The 27,703-nt window shown below is 35.3% G+C and overlaps 1 protein-coding gene across 1 annotated transcript in view; it reads left to right on the forward strand.

Moving 5' to 3' along the window:
* The window catches only part of LOC150102240 (uncharacterized), a 266,604-nt gene that overhangs the window by 196,404 nt on the left and 42,497 nt on the right, over positions 1 to 27,703 (forward strand). The window contains exons 11-13 of the mRNA XM_090399535.1: positions 7,927 to 8,012; positions 14,370 to 14,450; positions 23,212 to 23,411. Coding sequence (XP_090255661.1) covers positions 7,927 to 8,012; positions 14,370 to 14,450; positions 23,212 to 23,411 — 367 coding nt within the window. The remainder of the gene's footprint in view (positions 1 to 7,926; positions 8,013 to 14,369; positions 14,451 to 23,211; positions 23,412 to 27,703) is intronic.

The following is a 27,703-nucleotide window of genomic DNA, read 5'->3' on the forward strand; positions in this document are numbered from 1 at the left end:
CTACTCTTTAATTTGTACCTTAATGACATTAGCAGAAGATTTAAGGGGAATATTCAGTTGTTCTGATGATGCAAAACTGGGAAAGGCAGTAGTCGATAAAGGTGATATAGATATCTTACAGGATGATTTAAATAAATTGGCAGTAATGTTGTAAAATGTAAGGTTAATCCACTTTGGGATGAAAAGATTACATACTTTGTATCATATTGATGGTACTAGATTACAGGAAATTAATGAGACTAGGGAGATTTGAAATTCAGAGAACATGTTGCAAGAGTTGGCAGAATAGCTCAGAGGATTACTTAGAAGTTGAAAACACATTGACAAGTAAAGATAGGAGGTTATTATCTCTCTCTCTCTTTATAAGGTTATGATTTGGCTATATATTGACTGCTGTGCACGGATTTGGTTGCCTGCATTTCTAGAGGACCAAGAGGTGGTGGTGGAGAGGATTTAGAGATGAGTGACCAAGTTTGTGACAAGTCTGTGGAGTGATCCTATGAGGATAGAGTCAAGGTGTGTGAATTGGAAAGTTTAGCTGACAGGCAGAGGAGAGGAATGATAGAAACTTATAAGTTACTAAAGGATTTGCACAAAAGAGTGACACAAAAAAGAAATTTTTGAGTATATGGAAAGTACTAAGATTTGTCTTAGAGTGTAATTAATAAAAGTGTGCAGACCCGGTTGCTTACTTGGAGAAGGATGAATGAGCGGAATGGATTTCCAGAGGTGGTTGTGAATAGCCAAACAGTGAATGTTTAAGGAGATTTATGATAAGTATTGTGTTAATGGATACTGTGGATCTCCTGCGATGAGATTTTGAATAATGATAATAATATTTTGAATAAAGTGGCCCCCTTTATCCAACTAGCCTCATTCATTTAATTAATATATATATATATTATATATATATATATATATATATATATTTGGCCTAGTTGGATAAAGAGGATGCTTCATTATCAAAATTGCTTGGCTGTTTCTGATCAATATTAAAACATTTGATATGTGGATTGTGTGTATACTGTGGTTCTGTCAGGCATAACTCTCCATGGTTTTGGTAATAGATATATTTATTTTAAGTTCTAGAGAGATTTCTTTTTTATACTTTTTCTATGGTAGGACAGTGCCTGCAGGTTCTCCAGCTTGCTACAGTGCCCAAAAATAAGATGGGAAGAGATTGCTTTTCAGAGGAGTTGATTACGGTACCTTGTTGTAAAGAGGTTTAAAGGTGTTCCCCTTCCCCACCACACACACACACACACACACACACACACACACACACACACACACACACACACACACACACACACACACACAAAAGAAGGGAATACGAGGTTCGACACACAAAAAAAATGAGACTAACTCTAGTTTTATAGCTTGGAAATGGAGAGTGGGAGGGGAAAGACAAAGAGAACGATAATTTGAATATAGAGCATGTTCTAATCTGTCACTGTGAGACAAGGCCTAACTCCATTGCTTTACTCAGTACGACTAGACGTGTGTTCAAATATAGATGTTTTCTTACCCTCAGTCGGAAAATGTTGGAGTGCAAGAGTGAATAGCGAGTAACATCAAGTTTCTTGTGAAGCTGAAGAAATCTGCGATGGAAACTTTTCAGTTATTGACTGAGGCTTGTGGTGAAGAGTTCATGTCTTTTTTGAATGGCACAAACGATTTTCGGAAGGCAGAGAAAGCGTGAAGGATGATGATCGCCCAGGCTGCCCATGCACAGCAGTTATTGATGACAACATTAAAAAAGTGTGAGATGTGTTTCAAAAAGACATGTATTTCAAGAGATGTGTTTCAAAAAGAGCTGTAGCTGAGAAAGTTCATTTGGACAGGGAAAGTGTTTGACGCATTTTAATGGAAGAATTGAACATGAAAAAGGTTTGTGAAAAATGGTCCCAAAATTGTTGTCAGATGAACAAAAAGAACATCACAAGGAACTGTGTTTGGACCTTTTGCAATGCATTAAGGATGAACCAGATTTGTTGAATTCGGTAATTACTTGTGATTAAACTTTGATATTTATGTACGATCTGGAAACCAAGCGACAACCAATGCAGTGGAAGTCAGCAACATCTCCAAGATAAAAAAAAGCATGCCTGAGTCGTTCGAAGTTCAAGGCCATGTTGATTGTTTTCTTTGATATCCATGGTATTGTAATGGCAGAGTGGGTTCCCAGCTGCCAGATGGTAAATCAACAGTATTACCTTGAAGTCTTGACAAAATTGTGCAAACACATGAGAAGGAAACGAACAGAATTGTAGGAGAAACAGTTGGATTTTGCACCAAGACAATGCACTAGTCCACAGCGCTGTGAAGCAGTTTTTAGCTAATCACATCATCATTATGCTTGAGTACCCACCCTATTCACCAGACCTGATTCCCTGTGACTTATTCCTCTTCCCAAAGATAAATTGGTGCTCAAAGAAACCCATTTTTTGTTGGTAGAAGATGTGAAAGCAAAAACGACGGAGATCCTCAACAGCCTTTCAGAAAATGATCTGCAGAATTGCTTTGAACATTGGCAGCATCGTATACAGTTGTGTGTCAACGCAGAATGGAACTATTTTGAAGAAGATTGTAGTTGATTTTCTTAATTTGTTAAATAAAAATAGATACAAGCACAGAAAAAAGTCTCGTTTTTTCTGTGCCAGACCTCGTAATCATAGCATTATTGTAATTTTTTGAATTTTTTGTAACATTATTGTATTTGGCTAAAAAGGTGTGACAATTATTGTTGAGCCAAATTCTAAGGGATTTCTTGTCAGGACAAAAAATTGTGGCTCTTAGCTATTGTTTCAATAATACTATACCATATTGTTGGAGTGTGATGTACTTATTTAGGAATCTGTCTGCTTGGGTGAATTTTTTTGGATATTGTAGAAGAAAGAGTAGTATTGGAGAGATGAGTTATCAAAGTATCTAGAAATGGTAGACTTGTGTTATCTTATTTTTCTATAGTAAACTGGATTTTTTGATGTTGGTAGTTGAGATAGTGGAGGAATGTTTTTAATGTGTTTGGGCCATATACAGACAGATAGAAAATATGTCATCAGTATATCTTAACCAGATAATAGTCTTAATATGATAGATATTCTATAGATATGATAGTCATCAATATCAAAATTGACTATAATATCTGAGTTGTTTTAGGATAAAATTTTGGATAAAGAATTTGACGTGAATTGGATTTTTATGTATGAAAAGGTATGGCTTGTGAGGGTGAGTAAGGTTAGTAATCTGGTTAATGGTTTGGATAATTTGAAAAAAAAAGGAGAAGGTGAAGCAGTTGCTATACACTGAAGAGAGTTACTTGGTTTATAGATTTTAGATAATTGATATTTGTTTTAGATATCAATTTTTAGATATTTGTCAAATTTGACAAATACACTTACCCACTTGTCTGTGGCGAGTAGATGCAGAATGCACAAAATATATATAGTTTTTTAAATTTAATAAACATAACTTTCTAAACAAAATATTTTTTTAACTTAGAAAATACAGACGAATATAGTAATATAAAGGTCCATTCGAGTAACAAAAAATTAATGTATCAAATTATATTTTCCAAAAAAAAAATGTTATTTTTATTATTCTTCCTCTTTTTATTATTTATTGACTTCTTCTTGGAATGGGTCTTACAAAAGGAATTGCTCTCCAAACAATGATACGGTATCAGTAATCACCTTATAGAACTCCTGTTTACTTATTGGGCTATATCATTAAAAATGAGGAATGTGGGGGGGGGGAAGGTCTTGGATAAGTACATATTTTCATAATTTGTTGAGTTCTAGGTAAAACATGTTTTCCCATATCTTATGGGGAGGAATTGAAAGTTTTGAGTGATTTAATTAATTCAGGAAGCCATGTAGCTATTTTTTTTTTTTTAGTAAGTTTTTTCAGGAGACAGTGGGGTCATAATTTGTTAGTCTGTAGGTGCTGTAGTAGTGCAATATTTCTTTTTCAGCTGTATTTACTAGTGCTCAGGACTACAGTGGTATCCTTGTTTGTTGTAGTGATGATGATTTTTCCTTTTTATGTTTCTGTAGATTTTTCAGACCAGTGAATCATCTCATAAAGATGTTTCTTTTGGTTGATAATGCTTGCATATAGACATGCAAGCTTGTTTATTATGAACAAACTGGAGAACAGCCAACATCAATCTAGAACTAAAAATATATCCACCACAACAGTTATGAACAGCTAGGTCTGATAGACATGCTTTGAACACTGTCCACAGAACAAAATGAAAAAACAAAAAGCTACCATACTTTATTTCATTGATTTCAAACCTTCTGAAAGAAAGAGACTTCCTGAAATAAGTAATGACATGGTGGTTTTCCCTTCAGTTTCTCTTAAAAGCTAACCTAATCTAAATAAATACAGATGTATGAAACTTCCCAAGATGTGGAAACTAATTTCAAGGTAGGCAAACCAAACAATCAAAGCTACTAATAGATACCCATGAAAGATAAAAGTCACTCTTCCTTGTATTTAAGCTCTAAGTCCAATAATTTCCACTTTCTTTGTTACTCTTTATACTTGCTTAGTTTTACATTGTATTCCCCTGTCCTAGTGATATCTTTGTGATAGAGGTGAAATATTGAAACCATTTACCTAATGTTTAATTTTATTTTTCTGTGCTGTGCTTCATTTCCATTAAATCTACAATGTGGATTATCCAACCCTTAGTCTACCTACACTGCTAATGTGCTCATGGTTTTCAGTCACTCATGGTTTGAATTGTCATAAAATAATAATAATCATAAAAGGTATATGCCATAAACTTAAATGGCAAATAAAATTAAACTTATTAATTTTAGTTTTTTTTGATTTCTGGTTTCAGTTTTTGATTTTCAGTTTTCATTTAAACTACCAGAGAATGTTTACCAATGAATTGATGCACAGTTTTATAAAAATACTTTTGCAGTTAAATAATTTAACTCATTTAAATAAATAATTTCTACTTACTAAAACTAAAATAGTCTAACAAAATAAAGATTTATTGTTACAAAGACCATATATTTACAACGTACTTAAGCTCTTACAAATTGCCTACCGGTTTCGCTAGTAACTGACCAGCTTTCTCAAGGCTTGCATAGTACAAAAAAGAGGTAAATGCAAAAAAAGGTTTCAAAATACAAAGAACCGTTAGTACCTGTTAGGTAGCTAGGGTGACACGTTCGCGTGACATAACTACTCAGCATCATGAACACGCATTACATGCAAATGCATAATATGATTATTTGCGTACTGTAGCTCTGTTGAACTGAGGGAGTTGATTAGATTTTTCCAGGTATCATTCAGAATGGCCCCTTGATTTCTGTTAACAAACAGATGTAGGCTTTCTAAGTTGTCTTTCCATATGATGAAGATGTCATTCACATATCTCCACCATATAGAAGGTTTAGGAGTAATGCTGGTGAATATTTTATCTTCAAATTTCTCCATGAAAAGGTCTGCACATGGTGGCGACAGAGGGCTGCCCATGGCTAGGCCTTCTAACTGTTTGTATATCTTGTTGTTAACTTTGAAAAAATTTGATTGTAGGCAATGCTCGAACATCTTTGTGATATCTGCAGGAAAGATATCTTTGATAATATATATAGATATATAGACCACATGTTAGAACAGAGTTACAAGAAAACTTTCCAGTTCAATAAAGCCAAACAAATTAGAAAATTTAACGAACTGTACAAGAAAAAATACCAGACACACAATGGCCTCCCAGTTAACAAAGTGATCTTCAACCTGTCGAATCACTGCCTTTCGAAACATGAATCGGAGATTCTAAAAAAAGGTTTTAACTTTTCTATCACTCCTAATTACATCCCAAAAATGGACTTTATGTGTGGAATTGAAAAAATCTCTACCCACTACCACAAGGTGTAGCCAACGACATTAGATTCAAAAGCACTATCATCCTAGCAACAGCAAAACAAACACAACTGAATACCACTCCATATGATAGGAAAGCTATTGGGGACTTAAGGAAGAACAAAGAAATAATAATTATGAAAGCAGACAAGGGGAATGCCACCGTTATCCTTAACTCCAAAGACTACATGAAGAAGTTAAACGACTTACTATCTGACAGTTCCACGTACAAAATCCTCACCAGAGATCCCACAATGAAGAACCACAATGAGACAAACTTCCTGATCCGTAACATGAATACTTGGCCTGAAGAATTAAAACGAAAACTTAAATCCTCACATCCCATCTCTCCTAGACTGTATACAGGGCGCCTAAAGTGCATAAAGAAGAAGTGCCACTTCGTCCGTGGATGGCAGGTCATCCCCAATGTACCTATTGGCTAATCACCTAGCGAATTTACTTAAAGGAAAAATTAGACAAACAGAGTCCTACTTAAAAAATTCTCAACACTTTGTGGACAAACTAAAAAACATAAAAATTACACAAACAGACATAGTGGCCAGCCTAGATGTAGTGTCCTTGTTCAGAAGTAATGAACATTATCAAAGATATCTTTCCTGCAGATATCACAAAGATGTTCGAGCATTGCCTACAATCAAATATTTTCAAAGTTAACAACAAGATATACAAACAGTTAGAAGGCCTAGCCATGGACAGCCCTCTGTCGCCACCATGTGCAGACCTTTTCATGGAGAAATATGAAGATGAAATATTCACCAGCATTACTCCTAAACCTTCTATATGGTGGAGATATGTGGATGACATCTTCATCATATGGAAAGACAACTTAGAAAGCCTACATCTGTTTGTTAACAGAATCAATGTACTCCACAATAAAATAAAATTACTCTAGAAGTAGAAAATAACGAACAGCTACACTTCTTGGACTTACTAGTAAAAAGACAAGGAAACAGCATCAAACTGTCGATTTACAAAAAACCGACACGGGAAGATATCTACATTACTCTTCTAACCATCATAGGTCACAGAAACACAGCATCATCCACATGCTAAGAAATCGAGCTAGAAAATTTATCTCTGACGAGGAAGAAGTTCAAACAGAACTGTCTCAAATAGCTACAACTCTATCACAAAATGGTTATCCTAGACACATCATCAACAAATTTCTATACATAGATAACCAACAAGAAAGAACAGTCGCCCAGCATATCTCAACAGCAGTCATCCCCTTTATAGGTTCAACTTCAACAAAAATTGCAAGATTGTTAAAGACACATAACATCAGGGTTGTATTTAAACCAACAAATAGCATAAGACAGGTCCTAAGATCCCCTAAAGACAGTGTGCCATTTTATAAATATCCAGGTGTGTATAATATTCCATGCACGTGCGGTCTTTCCTACATCGGACAGACTTCGAGAAGCCTGGAAATAAGACAGAAAGAACATGTCGGCGATGTTAATCACAAGAGAACGATCACCTCTGGATTGGCACATCACTTTTCAACTTCGAACCACACTATAGACTGGAATAACAGCTCCATGCCCTACGTAGACGAGGATTACAGACATCGAGTATTTAAAGAAGCGGCAGTTGTACTACGTACGGGAAGTAACCTAAACAGAAATCATGGGGCCATTCTGAACGATACCTGGAAAAATCTAATTAACTCCCTCAGTTCAACAGAGCTACAGTACGCAAATAATCATATTACGCATTTGCATGTAACGAGTGTTCATGATGCTGAGTAGTTATGTCACGCAAACGTGTCACCCTAGCTACCTAACAGGTACTAACGGTTCTTTGTATTTTGAAACCTTTTTTTGCATTTACCTCTTTTTTGTACTATGCAAGCCTTGAGAAAGCTGGTCAGTTACTAGCGAAACCGGTAGGCAATTTGTAAGAGCTTAAGTACGTTGTAAATATATGATCTTTGTAACAATAAAATTTTATTTTGTAATACTTTATGAACAAAACATGTACAAACTAAAATAGTCTATATGAATTTATTGTAAACAGGCTTACTTCATGAAGGTGATGAAATATTAGAAATCAACAACATTGAAATGAGAGGAAAGTCAGTTAATGATGTCTGTGATATACTGGTAAGTTGTAAACCTCTGCCTTAGATTGTTTCAGAGTCAGTATCATGAATAACAACAAAATCAATCATTTTTTTGTTGAAAAATGACTGATCAGTCATAGTTATACATGGCTGATCTCATCAGATTCTTTGTTAAGTTAATTAGATATTATTCTGTTATTATATTTCTTATTACTGTATCTATCTTTCAAATGCTCTTCCAATCAATAAATATCATATAAATAGTTTTACATTATGCATCAATGTTGATCCTATCAGTAATTGCTAGCCTGGTTGGCAGGTTCACATTCCACAATTTACAGATGTCTTTAGATAGCAGACGATTTTTAGCACCTGGTGCCAGACAAACCTACATATTAGAGACCTGAAATGGCTTTAAAAAAAGTACCATATTTGGTATTTTACTAGAGTCTCTGATTTTTATCTGCTCATGATACAAATGTGCTTTTGGTTTACAACTGTTTGTCAATGGGATTACCAGTCAAAAGTCTTTTAAAATTTAAAAGTAAAATGTAGTGTCAAATTGAATTTGAAACCAGTGGCATAATGGAAAATATCCTCCTTTTGATACTTTTCTTCAAACTCAAAACCTACTTTCATCCAAGTGCAAAACTAATTTGAAGATCCTGAAAAGATTAATTTCTTCTAGGAAAAGTACATCAGAGGAAGAAGAGAACCATGCCTTACTTTCCCATCATCCCCCCCCCCCCAACAATATGGTGTTATTAAAACCCTTGTCAACAGAGCCTCTGAACTCTGTGGAGAGTATATGAGGAACAAGAGCTTTGGATTTGGTCATAGCATCAGAGGGTCTGACTGTGACTGAGATATCGTACTTGCTCCAGTTGGTGAGAATGACCATGTAGTCCTGACTTGGAGGATGAATAGGCCTATAGAAATATCAAGGCAGAAGGAATTTATGTGGATTTATAAGGCAGACATCCATCATAGACTTGGAAACCAGCTTGGAGCAATACTATTGATGAAAGAATTTGAAAAGAAGTCAATAGTGCATGGAAGATACTTAAGAAAAATTTGTTGACAGCACCGGTGGATTGTATACCTGCAGTGAAAAAGATGAAGTGATTTGGAGTCAAATGGATGACTAGAGAAATTAAACAGGAATTGCAGTGAAAAAGAGGTTATGAAATGCATATAAAGAGAGAGGTGGAGAACAGCTGCATGAGAAATATAAGTCTCAGGTTAGGAAGATGATTAGTATAGTCTTCTTCTTTCTCTTGTGCCTTATCCCATTTATATGGGGTCGGTCTTCTACATGAGGCGACTTTATGTGGTGCGCAATCCCAACCAACTTGTCTCAGAGACTGATATTTGGGGGGGGGGTATTTTTGTGTGTAGAAGTGTGTGTTTAGGGCCAGTTTGCCTGTTCTGAGGGATGAAAAACCTGAGTTTCCAGAAAAAAAAATTCAAACCCTCCACCTTCATATGAGATGGCTAACTCACCTTGAGTCAAAAAAGACGAGATAAAGGTTCCTCATGTCACGGATGGGAATCAAATCTAGGTCTTTCTGACCAAAGGGCTTCATCTATACTGACTGAGCTACAGAGGCTTGAAGATGATTAGTATAGTAAGAAGAGAAAATTAGAACACAAGAGAAGTTCAGCACAGCAATTCATGGAGAATCCCAAGACTAGTAGGAGGAAAAATGACTGTGGATGGATTACCTTGTGAGATGGATATGGGACTTGGGTGACCAAGGCAAATGACATAATTGAGATGTGTTTATTGATCACCTTATTAGTGTTCCATCTTGGTAAAACAGGTTTTATTCCTAGAGGGGGATAAGGAGGATGAAGCATTAGAAGTGAATGAAGAGGATCTTTTGAAACTGAGTGTGTTGTTAGTAAGGCAGTAGGACTAAATGCAATTTCGCAACTTGTTTTAAGAGAATTTGCTGTGAAAATGACCTGCCATTAATTCCTTTTCAGTAGCCTTGAGAACATTTTGCCACCTTCATGATATCTATCTTTTATATTCTTACCAGTTTTTAGTTACTTTTACTCATTGCTTTACTTTCTTACATTTTTCTCTGTATTCTCTCAGAGAACATTCTGACTTTAGGAACTTTAGATATGTTTCTTCTTTCCTATGATTGCTCCCCTATCATGGCATTCTGATTTTTCTGTCATTGCAGAGAATTTCATCATATGCTTCTCTGGCATGAATTAGTAAATTTTTTTGATGGATTTGCCATTGAATCTCCATGATTTGATTATTGTTTTCAAACTATTTCATTTTTTTTCTTCTTTGTTTTTAAGTAATTAATGATTGTAGAGAAATTGTGTCTGTAAAATGTGGAAGTTGATGGTGCATGCACAGATTTTGAATCTGTGTAGTTCAAAGTTGAAATAAACAGGTTAGTATATCTGATAGGATGCTGTTATAGGCCAGGCAATGCAGAGAATACTGATTGTGAAATTTTTAATTCAGATTAGTTGGGCATGTAAAAAGAAGGTGATCCTGATGGAAGACTTTAATTACAGGAATATAGACTGGAAGGAGGAGTGGTGTATGGGAACAAGGTGAGTGAGTTTGTGGAATTTCTGAGAGATAAGTATATCTTACTCTTGAAGATGATTAGTATATGATTGAAGCAACTAGAGACTTTAATGTTTTGGATTTGGTGATAACTTCACAAGGTGTAGTTGTTAATGAGGTGTTGACACTGCCACCAGTTGGTGAGAGTGATCATGAGGTACTTGTTTGGGAAGTGATGAAACAAGAAAGGGTCACTGTCAAAAATGGATACATGTGATTATAGAGAGCCCTGTGGTCAGTTAACTTCCTATATAAAACAGGTGATTATAGGAAGCTCTGTGGTCAGTTAGCATCAGTATGTTGGGTAGATGAGCTGAGTGGAAAAGATGTTGAAAATGCATGGAAACTCATACGGCAGTATCTGACAAATGCAATGTATGACTGCATACCGAGGGTTAAGCAAGTAAATAGTGTGGGAGTGAAATGGATGAACAGCGAAATCAACAAGCTGTACTGGAAAAGAAAATGTTATGGAGGAGGTACAAGACAGTTGGTGGTGATCAGATCCATGAAGATTATAAGGTGTAGGCTAGAAAGGTGATGAGCATGGTAAAAAAAGAAAAGGTGTGCAGTATGAGAGGAGATTGGCTGGTCAGGCCAAGGTTAACTCAAGGGAATTTTTCCACTACATGGCAAGCAAGAGGAAGAATAATTATGGCAGACTAACATTGGTGGATAGTTAAGGATATAGTGGAATTATTTAACGAGCACTTTATCAGCATATATCATACTGGTATAAATTATCCGGTACAATATATAGAAGAGAGGCAAGTATTAGGAGAATTGGAAGTGAAAGAAACAGAGGTGTATCAGATGTTGGTTGGGTTAGATGTGAATAAGGCTGTAGGAATGGATGACATATCACCATGTATGCTTAAGGAATGGAAAGAGGGCAAAATAGTACCACTCCACAAGCATGGTTCTAAGACAAGTCTCCAACTATAGGCCAGTCTGTATAACTACAGTTGTGGTCAAGGTGTTGGAGAGATTGATAAGGAATAGAATACAGAATTGAGTTGATGGACATGGCATTCTTTATGAAGGTTAGCATTGGATTTGTAAAAGGTAGGTCCTGTTTCGGTAATTTACTTGCATTTTATGATAAGGTGACAAGTGTGTTAGATAAGGGAGAATCATATACAGTGATATTCTTAGACTTTGCAAAAGCGTTTGCATTCCTTTGCACATGATAAGTTGGTGTACAAGCTGCAGAGGATGGGAATAGCAGTATATTGGTTAGATGGATCAGAGATTGGCTCTCTGAACAATACCAGCAGGTTGTGTATGATGGAGCAGTGTCTCAGAAAAGAAGGGTAACCAGTGGCATGCCCCAGGGTTCTGTTCTTTGCATCATCAAGAAAGTTGATGATGCAAAGTTGGGAAGAATTATAAATAACATGGTGCTGATGCTGAATCCCTTCAGGAAGATTTAAATAGACTTTTTACTTTGACAAAAGAGTGGGGTTGTAGTTTTAATATCAATAACTGCAAGGTTTTGCATTTTAGAGTGCAGAAATATAAGGCTGTGTACTATATTCCTGTACTGCAGGAAGTGGATGAAATTAGAGATTTGGGAGTGCTGATTGACAGTAGACTGAAGTTTAGAGGGCATATTGTTAGGGTTGCAAAGGTTGAACATCGTAGTGCTGCTATGATAAGAAGTACTCTAACATGCAAGGATAAGGAAGTGGTTGTGCCACTGTATAAGGCACTGGTCAGACCACACTTGGATTATTGTGCCCAGATTTGGTTACCTGGTTTTCAATGTAATGTGGAGAGGGTCCAAAGACAATATCAGGAGTTTGGAATGCTGGCTATGGAGAGAAGTTGAAGAGATGTGGATTGCAGAGTTTCGTAGATAGGAGGAAGAGAGGTGATATGATAGAGACATTTAAGTTAGTGAGAGGATTTTATCAGATTAATCCAGAGGGGATTATAAAAAGAGTAGAAGGTGAGAGGGGAAGAACCAGAGGTCATTCCTGGAAGTTATGTAAAAGTGTGGTGCGAGGAGTACATCGAAAATTATCAGTGAATGGAATGCATTACCAGAATGTGTTGTTAATGCAAGGAGTGTTAAGGACTTTAAGATTCTATATGATAAATATGTTGTCAGTTGAATGAACCTCCCATGATGAGTCTGTCGACTCCATGGAGTGTGTAATAATAATAATAATATTTGTAATATTTTAGTCTACAGTTCGCCTCTGAATGCTGCTTCAATGTGATTCTTTTTTTTTTTTTTTAATTTTTCTTTTTCTTTTCAGTATGATATTCACTTTTATGCTGCTCAAAATTGGTAACCAATTCCTATTTGAAATCCCCTTTACCTTCTGTATGTCTTGAATCATTGTGAAGATATTGCTGTCAATAACATAGAGAATGTGACTTTTCTTGTGTCTTCTCTCCATGTGAATTTGTGCATATCTTTATTTGGAATGAGGTGTTAGTGATGACAAGTCCATGTCCTGAACAGATATCCAGGTGCTCTTTAGTCCAAATTTTACCAGAACATTTCTGTATGTCTGGTATTAATTTCCTACTCTGTTGATCACTAGCAAGGAAACTTTTTCTTTTGCTTATGTTAATTGTCAAAAAATTCCTGCACTTCTTTCTTAGTAGAATCTGCTGTGTGACCATAGGCACAAATAAGTCTCATAGTGTAAATCTCCATCTTGCCCACATCACTCTACTTGAAATTGCTTGCCATTCAAGAAGATTTTCTTTCTTTGTGTTTAATTTAATGTTGAATATTATAGCTATCACTACTTTTCCTTGATTGTCACTACCTGAATATAACACCTTGTAGCTGTTATTTAGAAGAATTGCACCTGTTTTTGTCTTTCCTTTTTTAGCAATGGATCAAATGTGAAACTGACAGAAAAAAGAAGTGGTACTTCTTTTTTCTGTCAGTTTCACTTCTTTTCTTCTGATATATGTTGTTGACTTATGTTGATGGTGTCCTAGAATACTGCTGATGATGAGTTTGAATTTATTCCAGTAGCTGACTTTTTGACTGTTCAAGCTAGTTCCTTTAATGAAAAAGCAAGGGGCTTCCTTAACTATCCACTTTCCAGCTGGCATGACATTTCATGTTTTTCCAACAAAATACAATTTGGTCATCTAAACTCCCATATTGCCAGCTGCCCATCCTCATGTGTACAGTGAGTAGGTTAGGACCGGACATCAGGTCAGAAGCCACAGTTCATTCTCCACATTCCTTAAAAGGCTATGTGGAGGTCTTCTCCTTCCAATTATCTAGCTTTAATTAACCCTTAGGGAACCGAACCCCCATAGTATATAACTTCTCTTGGAACTGTGCTATATAATCATATATTCAATTAATCTTACCCTCAATTCAGCAACCAGCAGATTAATTCCAATTATGACCAGATAATTGAAAGATCATTATATTAGAATCTGGGAACTTGTAAGGAAAAAGGATTATAAATATAGAAAAATTTCATTTTGCATTACTAATTTAGTTATATCTCTTAGCGATGTCACTAAGTTAGTAATGTAAGTTAAGGATGCTGAGAAAATTTGCAAATATATTGAACTTGGTAGTCTTCAGTTCCACTATTGTGAATGGCCAAAGTTCTACTTCAGCTTATTAAAAAATAAATATTAATGATTTATGATAATTGATATTCAAATATAAATAAATTGAATGAATACTATTACCACAAGCTTCTGTTAGCATTTGACTAAATAATATTTGAAATATTTAATCAAATAAAATTTTTTATTCCATAGAAATTATTATTTATATAATGTCAAGTTTATTTTGTTGTTTTTCAGGCTACAATGTCAGGTACATTAACATTTCTTGTTATTCCCTCTCAATATGAACAGAGCAAAGGAATTTCCAGAGACACTGTGGTAAGAAATAATTCTGTCTACTTTTATTTTCTTGAATTTGGCATGTATGAATGAATTCACAGATGATAATATCTGATGATAAAATTACTGAAGATAAAATTACTAGACAAAGCAAAAAAGAAGAGGGAGAAAGTAAACATCATAAGTGTTGAACAAATTGAGATAAAATTGAGACATACTGCTACCACAGTATGGAATTGATTGATTTATTCCCATTTATTTTTTCCTCCTTTTTACCTAAGTGAAATCATATACATTTAAAACATACCACTGAAATGAAAACTATTGATAATGTGGATTTTTCATGAATCCAGTGACCAGTGTGGCACATCTACATATATCACTTATATGTAAAACAGCTATTCAAAATTTGGGCTTACAGGCTTTAGGGCATAGACTCTCCCATAAAATGTATTTACTGAGTAAAGTCATAGTAAGAGTATATTGTTTTAAGATATTCTACTTAACTTCAGCAGAGAACCATTCTATTTTAGTATCTTGTATGCATTATGCATACATAATCTCTTAACATTATATCCTATATTTCTAGCATAATTACTTTTCTTTTATATTCTTATGTATTTCATATCTTCTATATAATGAAGTGTATGTTTATCTTTTGTTGATTCACACATAGTACTTGTATATAATGGACCAAGTGTGCGCGCGCGCGTGTGTCTGTGTGTGTGCATGCACACTGACAGTTCATGGCCTTCTGCTAACAGTTTAGTAATTTTGAATCCTTCACTAGACCATGTTGAGTTGGTCATTCTCAGAAAGTGGTAGTGCTTTACCAGCCAGAAACTGGGGATTTTGCCTCTACAAAAGAAACAGACTGGTGAAGAATGTATAAAGTTTACAGACATAACACACACAGATTCACAGACATTATGTCCATGCATAGCATCAATGTTCTGTAGGCTTTGCAACTCATGTCAGATAATGTATTAAAAAAAAGGTCATGGCTTTAAGTTGCTTGAAAAAGTCACGTTTAGCCTCTAGAGTGGGTTTTCTGGACTATGTAAAAGATGAAAAATATATACAAAAAAAACGTATAAAAGAAAATTAAAAAAAAATCCCTAGCCTGTCCACAGTATGAACATACTATAGGTTTATAAATAAACCTTTTGTGGGCAGGAGCCATATAAAAAAAAAGTCTTATAACAAAACCTTACACAAACACACTGCTTGGTGCTCTTGGATATCATAATCAACCTGACACATGCCTGATTTTATGGGTTTATCATAGCACGTTGATGTAGAAATACCATTCACTTGTTAAACAGTAAATAGAGAATGAATGAGCCAACTTCTTTGTGAAGATACACATATGTTGGTTATTCATATGAATAACAAGTGGCAATTCACATGAGACTCATTACCTAATAAACAGCTCCCACACATGCAGGTGTGTGTATATACACACTAATCCTATAATATCTTGATTTATCTACTGGACATTGTAGTCTGATATCATCAAGTAACTTAGTTTTTTATAGGTCAGATTTTAATAATGACAGAGTGATTAATTCTGTATCTGTAGTCTGTTTTGTCTGTTAATGCACGTATTTGTTGAGTGGTTTTTCTGTTCGTGAGGAAGAAAAATCCAAGTTTAAGCACAACTTTCTTATCTATATGAGATATGAGACTGACTGTCCACTTTCATTTGAAAGGCCCTTATAAATGCTCCTTGCATTCTTTGCAGAATTCAGATTCAGGTCTTTCAAATCCACTTCACAACTCTGTGTGTGTGTGTGTATGTATATATATGTACGAGCGGGGGGGGGGGTTGAAAAGTTCAAATTTCTTCAAAACCTCTGACATGTCTTCTTATATATCCTAAAAGAACAAATTATTATAATTTGATGAAACATGAGGATTAAAGGATTATAAGATATGGTTATATCAGTTGCTTTAATATCATTTTTGTTCTAGGTGTTTATCAGAACTCTTCAGCCCACCCTCATATGTATGTATTAGTGTTATGAATAAGTGTTATGGCTTATCTACAAATCTGAAAACAAACCCCAACTCAACATCACCAGAGTTAAAGATCGGTACTATCAACATAAGAAGCCTGAATGGCAAAGAAATGGAGCTAGCTGAGGAATTAGATAAGTACCAGATCGACATAATAGGGGTGACTGAAACAAAAAAGGCCAAAACTGGTGAGATCTTTCTGAGCAATAAATACAAAATGTTATATTCAGGCAATGACAATCAAGGAAAAGAAGGAGTAGCCATAGTATTCAACACAAAATACGAGGCTAATCTTCTTGAATGGCAGTCAGTCTCAAGTAGAGTAATGTGGGCAAATATAAGAATGGGGAACTGGACAATGAGACTTATTTGTGCCTATGGTCCCACGGAAGGTTCTACTAAGGTAGAAGTGGAGGAATTTTATGAGGCTTTAGAAAAAGCAACTGACACAATGAAAAAGGAAAAGTTGGTCCTTGTTGGGGATCTAAATAGCAGAGTAGGAAATGATGATTGTGAGACATACAAAAATATTTTGGGAAAATTTGGAGAAAAGAGCAAAGTAATAATAATGGCAAATATCTATTGGATTTCTGCTCAGGACATGGACTGGTTATTACTAACACCATGTTCCAACATAAAAATGTGCACAAATTCACATGGAGAGAAGAGGCAAGGAATAAGAAGAGTCTCATTGACTATGTTATTGTTGATAGTGATGTTTTCTCTGTGGTGCAGGACACTAGAGTGTACAGAGGATTTGAAATTGGAAGCGATCACTATTTAGTCTTGAGCAAGATAAAATTGAATTTCATATTGAAAAGAATAACATGTAAGAAAGTTTTAAAGCGAATAAAAGTTGAGCAGCTCTCAGATGTGAACTGTAGATTAAAATACACAAAGATTATTGAAGAAAAAATGAAAGAGTTTGAGAGCAGGAATCAAACCTTGGAGATTCAGTGGCAAACTCTGAAGAAAACATTGATTGATTCTGCCAGAGAGGCATGTGGTGAGGTTGTCTGCAAGGAAAAGAAGAAAAGTGAAGGAAAAGAAGAATGCATATCAAAAGTTCCTGTCAAATAAGTCAGCTTGTGCTCTTAGAGAATATAGAGACAAATGCAAGAATGCTAAACACCGTGTAAAACTAGCTAAACAAGTCATGGGAGGACTTTGGCAAGAATATAGAAAATAAATATCAAGAAGGTGGCAAAATATTCTGGAGGTTGTCGAAGAAGCTTAGGAATGGAGGAAAGAGTGCTGTAAAAGGAGTTAGAGATGATAAAGGTGACGTGAAAACTGGAGAAAAAGATATCCTTGAAGTATGGAGTAATTACTTTGAAAAACTGCTAAATGAAACAAGCAGTGATGACAGCAGAGTGGTAAAAAAACACTGACCAGGCATGCAGTCAGGAATACATATCCATACTTGAAGTAGAAAAAGCCATCAAAGGCTTGAAATGTAGAAAGGCAGCTGGAGTAGATGATATTCGACCAGAAATGCTGAAGTATGGTGGTATAAGAGTCTTACAGTGGCTGCACTGCATAGTTCAGAAAGCCTGGACAGAGGGACGAATTCCCGATGATTGGAGTAGAGCTCTCATAGTACCCATATATAAAAAGGGAAATAAAACTGAATGTGAGAATTACAGAGGTATTTCCCTACTGAGTGTTCCTGGCAAGATTATCTAAGCAAGTATACTTGAGAAACGGTTGAGAAGAATTGTGGAAGAAAAGCTTGGTGAAGAACAAGCTGGATTCAGGCCAAACAGAGGCTGTCAGGATCAGATCTTTACTTTACGACAAATAGTCGAGAAAGCATGGGAATATAACAAAGATCTGTATTTAAGTTTTGTCGATTTGGAAAAGGCATATGATAAGATGCCAAGAGAGAAGCTATTCAATACGCTGCAGTTATATGATGTCAATGGGGCATAATATCAAGCAATACCTAGTCTTTATTTGAGTTGTAAGTCAGCAGTTAGAATTGAAGGAAGTACAGGAAGATGGTTTAATGTTAAATCTGGTGTGAGACAAGGATGTACATTATCCCCTCTGTTATTCATTATCTATATGGATCACATTATGAAGGAAAGTGGTATTAAACATGATATCAAAATTGGAGATGTTAATGTCTGCTCTTTGCTTTATGCAGATGATGTTATACTTCTAAATAAATCCGCTACAAGTCTGCAAGATTATCTGACTAAATTGAATAGTTGTTGTAATAGATATGGTATGAAGGTCAGCAATAAGAAGACAAAGACAATGAAAATAGGCAGAATCATTGAAAATGTCAACTGTGTTGTGAATGGAGAACCTGTAGAACAAGTAAAGCATTTCAGCTACTTAGGCATGATTTTTACTGAAGATGGTAAATTAAATATAGAAATAGACAACAGAATCAGCAAAGCTGGTATGGTGGGAAGTCAAGTGAATAAATTCATATGTAATAAGAGAGAAATTAGTCGGAACACTAAATTAGCTGTATACAAGACAGTGTTCAAACCAGTTTTAACTTATGGATCTGAGAGCTGGGTCAGAAGTAAAACACTTGACCAAAGACTAGAGACCGCAGATATGAGAGTTCTGAGAAAGATTATAGGCATGAACAGATGGCATCAATGGCAATTTCATATTAAAAACGAGATATTAGGAAAGAACTTGATATTGTCAGCATCCAAGAATGCGTTAGCAGAGCTAATCTCAAGTGGTATGGTCACCTAAACAGAATGGGCAAGGAAAGATTAGCAAAATAAGTGTTCTCTGCCAGGTTGGCAGCAAAACGACCCAGAGGAAGACCAAGATATAGGTGGATTGATACGGTACAAAGTGCCTTAGACGATAGAAATATAAGATCTGATAATGTTGGAGTCTTGACAAGTAACAGACTGATTTGGAGGAAAATTGTAGATAGGAAGTTAGTAATGATATAATTTTTTCATGTAGTACTATCATATCCTGTACACCCCTTGTGGGTACATGGCAGGAATTTGATGATGATGATGATAGTGTTTATCAGAACTCTTCAGCCCACCCTCATATGTATGTATTAGTGTTATGAATAAGTGTTATAGCTTATCTACACACACACTCACATATACAACTACTACACACAAAGCATAATTTGTTCAGTGAAAATTGAAATTGGCATGGCAGCTAAGCAGGTTAGCATTCTTAGAAAATGCTTAGATGCTAATACCATCCCTAACTGTGTCAGATTGAAACAAAGCTTAGTTCAGCCAACACTCGATACATTGCAGATAGACCAGTCTAACACATGGGAGAAAATTGACACTACTCACACAGAGCTTTCAAATATAACTATCAGCACTCTGTATGAAGACATGACATGCGCAAAATCTTAAGTCATGAACTGTGGACAGTTCTTGCCAGCTTCAGAAGAAATCCTCCAGCAGTGTACAGTGGTCGACTGCAAACTATGTCAGGATCACATTGTTGTGAACTTACCATCCATAACATTAATGGAAGAAATTGTCATTGCACTCAGTTATAACTTCACCATCACACTTAGCAAAACTGGAATGATGGTATCTGAACATGAGATATATGCAGTTTACTTCCTATAACAGCCAACAAATTTGTTTTGATGTAAAACAATTTGCTGACTAGTTCAAAATTCCCCAAAAGCAATATTACATACAAAGAAATAATAGCCTTAAAAATAATGTACAGTAATGAGAAAGTTATTATAACAAGACAAATGAAGGTAATGCTACTGTTATTATTATCATCATCATGATCATCATCATCCAGGCCTGCATGGAGTCAAAAGACTCATCGTGAGAGGTCATTTTTAGGAAACACAAAGCCTATCATACCACTCCTTGAACTCATTGACTGTTCTTACTCTAACCATTCTCTAGGGCAATGCATTCCACAGTTCAACCACCCTCCATGCAAAGAAACCACTCCTCACCCGCTTGCTCACAGCTTCCTTTCACAATTTCCAGGGATGGTCCCATTGTTATCGCTCCTTCCTACGGTTCCACCAAGTGAAAGAACTCCCCACTGTCTACCCTGTAACTGCCTCTCAACAGTTTAAGTCTCGATCATATCACCTCTCCTTCTATCCACCAAACTCTGCAGTCCACATTCTCTCAGTCGATCCTCATAACTGGCATTGTACAGTCCTGAAACCATCTTTGTTATCCGCCTCTTTACCCTTTCCACAGTTAATTTATCCCCTTCAAATCCTGGGGACCAAGTTTGAGAATACTAGTCTAAAGCAATCTTCTGGGTTACCTTCACCACCTTTGCAATATGCTCCCTGAATTTCAGTTTTCTATCAATCATCACCTCCAGATCTCTTGTCTCCCCTACTTCCTCCAGTATAGCTCCTTCAATCAAGTATGCATCCTCCCATCGATGGATCCAAAACTTCAAGACTTTACATTTTGCTACATTAAACCGAAATCCCCATTTATATGCCCATCTATCTAGTTTATTCAAATCCTCTTGCAGGGCTGCCACATCTGCACTATTACATAATCCTTCCCAGCTTCACATCATCTGCAAACAACTGAATATCCCCTTGCAATCCGTTGACAATGTCATTGATATAAAGGTTGAACAATACAGGTCCCAGTATTGAGCCCTGTGGTACCCCACTTCTGCTTCCTTGATATTGCCCCACCATACACAACTCTCTGATATCTATCGGACAGCCAATCCTGAATCCAGTTGACTAACCTCACATTTAAATCCATGTGCTGCAACTTAAATATCACCTTATCATGTGACACCCTGTCAAATGCCTTTGCAAAATCCAAAAAAATGGCAGCATATGCCTTTTCCTCATCAACTGCTCTTGTCACTTTATTATAAAAGGCAATCGTATTACTAAAACAAGAACAAACAGAAGATAACATTAAAAAAAAAAAGCATAATCTTTTGCATCCTACATAACAAATTATAGATTGAGCTCCTACTAATACACAAAAGAATGCAGTTCTTAAATTATTGAAAAAAGTTATATCTTAGCCCAAGGAATTTATTAATAAGCTCAAACCTTTTCATGTAAAACCTATACCCAGAATACAATGGATCACCAAAAATTCCCAAGCAACCTAATATCTCTCTACACCAATTGTTGACAGCATAGCCAGTCATATATACAAAGTGACTGAACAGTCGGCAAAATCACTTGCCTCCTCACAGGTAACTTTCTCTCTTTTGTGAAAAAATTCTATCCACTTTAAAACTATGTTAAAAACCAATATCCAAAAAAGTTCAGACATCATCATGAATAGTTTTACTGTTTACTTTGCTATTTATTAATGTACCATTGACAGAAACCTCTGATTTGATGAAGTCCCATATCCCCCCCCCCCAGAATATTTGAATTATTTAAATTTATAGTACATGCTGATTATTTCACATGGAAAGGAAAAATATACAAACAACTGGATGAGACTGCAATGGCTTTTCTCATTTCTCCCACTTTAGCACATAACCTAGAAAATCAAGTATTCAACACAGCTATACTCAAACATGTGGTTTGGCTGCACAGCGTAGATAATGTATTTGCTATTTGGCTCCATAGTCCATACACATCAGAGACATTTTTAATGCATTTAAACAGCCACCATTCAAAAATTCATTCCACAATTGAAACAATAATAGAATCAAATAACTGCCTGCCCCTCCGAGATATAATCTTTTTTTCTATTTGTAGAAAGCCAACACATGCTGAATGATATTTACACGAACAGCACACCATCATTCAGCCTAACAGCATGGTCTCCTTAAATACTAGCGCACAGAGCCAGGCTATTTGTCTGATGTTGCTTTTGCCAATAACTATAATTTCCCCCCAAAACAGATAAAATACTAAATCCTCTCCCAACCCCCTTCCTTTAATAAAAAAAAGTCTACAACAAAACTATTACTATTCCTTATATTTAGGGCACATCTCAAAGGTAGCCAGAGTGTTTAATAAATATAAGCCCTACACTACAAATCATATATATCATCTGCTAACCTGAGATCTCCATCCTTTATCACATCCAGGAGTGTATATGAAATGCCCAGTACTTGTGAATTGGCTTACTGTGGACAGACAGAAATATTTACGTCTGCCTTGGCGAGCATAAGAAATACATCCACTATTATCATTATGGCAAGGCAGGACTGGCAGACTATGCTTTAGACACCCTTTCATGCAGGATTAAACAGAAGAAAAATCAAAATGGTACACAGAAGTCAATGCAAGTCAGAGAGCCTGTTTTTTTGCAATCAGCAGTAGCTATGAAAAATTTCTGTAAACCTCAAAACTCAAAAATTATGTCTGTATTAATTTACCAAAAATCTGAGAGGCCATCATTTTAAGATTAACTTAATAAATTTGTCTTTATCCAACAATAGAGGACCAATTTAGGACTCTAGTTCTTTGTGATGTCCTTTACAGTTTTAAAACTTTTTCCACTAATAACTGATTCTCAGTGTTTGTGTAGTATGACAAACTATTTGTGCTCTGATGATACTGGATATGAACCCAGTGAAATGTTTGCAGTAAATAAATAAATAAATAAATATTGCATGTATTTAATTCCTTGGTATTATGAATTAAACTCCAGATTTATAGATAGATATACTCGTGTGTGTGTGTGTGTGTGTCAGGGGAAGAAGTTGGTGTGGGTGTATACATATATACTATGCAGCCAAACATTTTAGTTATGAATAAGTGAATCATATTAGAAAAGAAAATCTTGTATTTTAAAAATTTCTTTCAATGTTTCTCTTTAATTTTTTAAAAAAATTCTAGATGCATATGAAAGCTCATTTTGACTATAATCCTGATGATGATTTATACATACCTTGTCGAGAGCTGGGAATATCATTTCAAAAGGGAGACATTTTGCATATTATAAGTCAGGAGGATCCAAACTGGTGGCAAGCATTTCGAGAGGGAGAGGATGAACAAACACTGGCTGGCCTTGTTCCTAGTAAAAGTTTTCAGCAGCAGTAAGCATTTTTGTTTTAGTGTGCTATAGATATGGTATTTAATAATAAAACCAACAAGCCGGGAATAGTGAAAATTTCCAATTTCTGAAATCTTTTGAGATTTCTTTTTGTTTTTTTCATTTTTTTATGTAAATCCCACCCATAAAAGGTTATAAACCTGTACGTTAGTATTGCTACTAGTACATTAGTACTGCTGTGAGTGGTGCTGAGGTTTAAATAATTTGGAAACCCTTCTTTAGAGACCAAATATGGAACTTTTTTTTTCCAAGCCACTTCAGACTTCCAATAAATAGGGTCTTGTACTGAACAGTGTTGGCCTGCTGTCCGAGTGGTTAGCATATCTGCTCTCCAGCTAAAAGGATGCATATTCGAATCCTGCCATGGGCATGAATGTTTGTGATTATCTGTGAAAATATGAGTGGTAGTGGTGGGCAGTAGATGGCATTGATGTAGATGATGCAGTTTGCTGTAGTTGGTGGATTGAGTGGTGGAGAAGAAGAGTTGTAGAGTAGGTGCCCTTCCTCGATGAGTCTTTGGGCTCCTTGGAGGTGTCACATAATAATAATAATAATAATGAACTTAAATATAAAGAGCTAATAAGCTTCATTTCGGCAATGAAACCATTACTTAAATTACTTAAATTAAGGGGATTTAATATCCCCTTAATTTAAGTAATTTAAGTAATGGTTTCATTGCCGAAATGAAGCTTATTAGCTCTTTATATTTAAGTAACTTAATGGTTGCACCTGTTTGGATAACTCGTTTGCAGAGTATATAAGTTCTTTTCGCTATACACTTCGGTATTAGGTCTAGCTACTCACTGATGAAGCCTCAAAAAAGGCTGAAACCGGTCTGGGTAGTGACCTCCCTCCATAATGTAATAACAGCATACATTTCCTAGGAAATGTGTTTTTACATTATGGAAAATACCTAAGAATAGCGATCTGAACTTCCCCCACCTTTGCAACGAGTCGTCCGGTATTGTACTACATACTAGGGTCACTTGCATTGGCTAATGCTAGTGTCGCCGATACTTTATAGTTTACTATATTCGGCAAGAAACTCTCTGATTCCAATCTTTGAGTTTCTTATTCGGTTTTAAAACTATGTGGGATTTAATATCCCCTTAATTTAAATAATAATGAAATTGATCTATCACCTAAAGACATTCACAAACATCCATGTCTACAATGGGATTCAAACCCACAGCCTGTTGGTTGGAGCCAACCAAGCCATCAGATCACTTTATTGTTTTTCCTCCTTTTTTCACTGTTTCCTTTTAAAATCTATTATGGAAAGTTATTGCATAATTCTTCAATATTCTTCATATTCATGCAGGAACCATGAATATGAAGAATATTGAGCAGATGAAGAAAAGATTAATTTATCGAGTTTAAAGTTGGAGTGTGAAGAAACATGACTGGTTTGTTGTCTTGGATCCAAATTCTGATTTAATTTGTGGATTTAAAATAATACATTTAAGACTGCAGCTAATTGAATATCTTAATTGCATAGACTCCTTCCAACATAGAATTAATGGGTATGCAGATGAAAAATAATACTGGCACAAAAAAAGAAAATGTAGTTTTCTTGGATGCAGCTTTAGCCCTCATGTTTAACTATGGTTATTCGTATATTTTTTGCACCTCCTGTTTTTTTTTTATTATTTATTTATTCATTTTTTTCCAAGTCCTTTTCCCCACCTCAACTAATGATCTCATGTTTAACTTTTAGCAGTATCAAATAAAAAAAAAAATGAAGTATTTTTTTTTTTACCCCAATCTACTTGGCCTAATCTTCACATGTAATGAAAGAAAAAACAAAATTGCTTTTATGAATAAGTTATGACTAATTCAAAATTAATACACGGATTAAATAGAATTGTGATATCTGCATAGCTGAGACATTTTATTACATGATTCGCCTGGAAAAGAAACTTGGATTCCAATCTGGTATGTGGGCAGAAAAACTTTATTCAGGACTTTTTCAGGCACGTCTAAGCTAGCTTGTGTAATGGTGATTGCAAGGTTTCTTCTGCAAACTACCATATTGGGCAGTTAACAAACCAAGCAGACTGCAGTTATAGCACTAACCACCCTTTCCTAGCAAAAATTTAGTTTATGAAAGTCAATTTATTTGGCCATTAAGGATAAGAGGCTATTAAGCCTAATATATGAATGGAAGATGACTGTGATAAGAAATGCTAGTTGTTGATTGGCTGTTGGCTGTTTAACAGGTAGAAAGTTGACACCCTTTTGGTTATATCTCTTTCAGCATAAATTATATCTTTATATATATTTGACCTTGTCTCTTCTCCCATTAACATATTTTACCAAGCCTATTATGCCCTATTCTGTTAGAGTCGACTGTCGTCATACAGCAGAACTAAAATAAATAAATTAATTAAATAAACTAAAACCACTAAAACCAGAGCCTCATGAAACTCTGGTTGTGATGTTTTTTGGTAGTTTGTTCTAGTGAGTAAGTGAATTTTTTGTAATGGTGTTCTCTATAATGAGAATTGTATATATGCTCTATGGAAAGTTTGTCTGTTTTACAGGATATAGGGAAGAGATCTCTAAATTTCCAGAAGGAACAACCTTCATATGTGACTAGACAACTTGCCTTCACTTTAAAAGTCATTAAAAATATTCCTCACATCCTAAATAGAATTCAAATCCAGCAATTTCAACCTTATGCTGCAAAGGCACAGAATACTTTACTTATATAAAATATGCCACAAAGAAAACTTTTCAATAGTGAATTGTTAATTATTACAAAACTGACTTTTTCTGAGAAATACTTCATAACATAAACAAACCTTCTGAAGCATTATTTAATATAATTTTGCAAACTGATGCTCATGTGATCAGTGAGAAGGACTGCCACATGTTGTTATTTTATGCTAGCATAACCATAATTTGTATTAAGTATTAATTGATGGGGGAGAAAAATGCTGCCTGCTGAGAACTGCATGTTCCATCTGTCATCATCTGTTAATAGCATGTACACTCTGAAACACATCCTTTGGTTTCCAATTTCATTTTAAACTAAAAATGAATTCCTGCCAGTGAGTTAGAATAGATAAAGCAGTTGATAAAAGATTGGAGACTATGGATATAAATGTTCTGAGGAAAATTTCTGAGGTCCTGACTGTTAGAACCATATCAAAAAAGTGAAGACATTGGGAAGGAACTTGACATTATTAGCATTTAACAATGTGTAATTTCTATTTGAAATTTCTCAAGTTGGATGCACACCTCAGTGTGGTGGAGAGCTGAACTTAGGGCAAGCTGACTATACTGACTGGGGAATTGCAAGTTTCTCCTGGTAGTGCTTCCCATGTAGACAGGCAGTGATACCTAAGGTTGACTTGTACTGCAAACACAGAAGATGGCAAACCACTTCTGTATGTATTTTGCTAAGAAAACCTTATGAACACGTGATTAAGTTACTGAGATATAATGCTGGATATCCAAGAGATGCAGGCATCAAAGCAGTTACTGGGGAAGAGCATAGGGAAACTACAATTACCAATAAAATTAACAAAAATAATGAAGCCAGATGAAAGCCTTCAGGAAGTTTTGTCTTCTGATATAGTTAGTTTTAAAGGATGATGATTTACTGATTTACATGAAATAGGAACATGGAATTAAGATGTATCAAGGAGAACTAGAATTAGTAAAGAAAGAAAGAAAAGAATGAGAAGAACTTGAATTAAGATTTTAGGAATTGGAAATTTAGATGGACAGGTATGAGCCATATTGCTACTGAAACCTTTAGGATTTATTACTCTGGTTGTGAAAGTTTTATATGAAATAAAGTGGGATTTGTAGTTGGAAGAGAGCATGAAAAGTACATTTTGGGATGTGTTTTTCATTTTTGGCTTAGGATTGAGAAATAAAGCAGGAAAAGAATGTTGGAGTTTTTTTTGTAGAGAGCAGTTTCTTTATTAAACACACTTACTTTCAAAACAAAAGATTGTATATATGGATCTCACCAAATGTTGAATACAGAAATTAGATAGATTATATTATTGCCAAAAGAGGAGGGGGGGAAACTACTATCAAATAGTAAAACAGACTACTATCACAGTCTACTTGTTGTTGACTGTAGAACAGATCATGAATTACTGATTGTTGATATTAAATTGAAATTAATGGCTAAGATAAAACAAACATGGTATCAGATTTGATTTAAATCATGTAACTGAAACATTAGGATAAAGAGCCAATTAACGATAAAAAAAAGAACCATCTAAACAAAAGATACAAGGAAATTGAAGAAGTAAC

Source organism: Typopeltis vanoorti, chromosome 10 (genome assembly GCF_054136105.1).
Source record: "Typopeltis vanoorti isolate ZY-2024b chromosome 10, IOZ_Tvanoo_1.0, whole genome shotgun sequence".
NCBI classification, from domain to species: domain Eukaryota; kingdom Metazoa; phylum Arthropoda; class Arachnida; order Uropygi; family Thelyphonidae; genus Typopeltis; species Typopeltis vanoorti.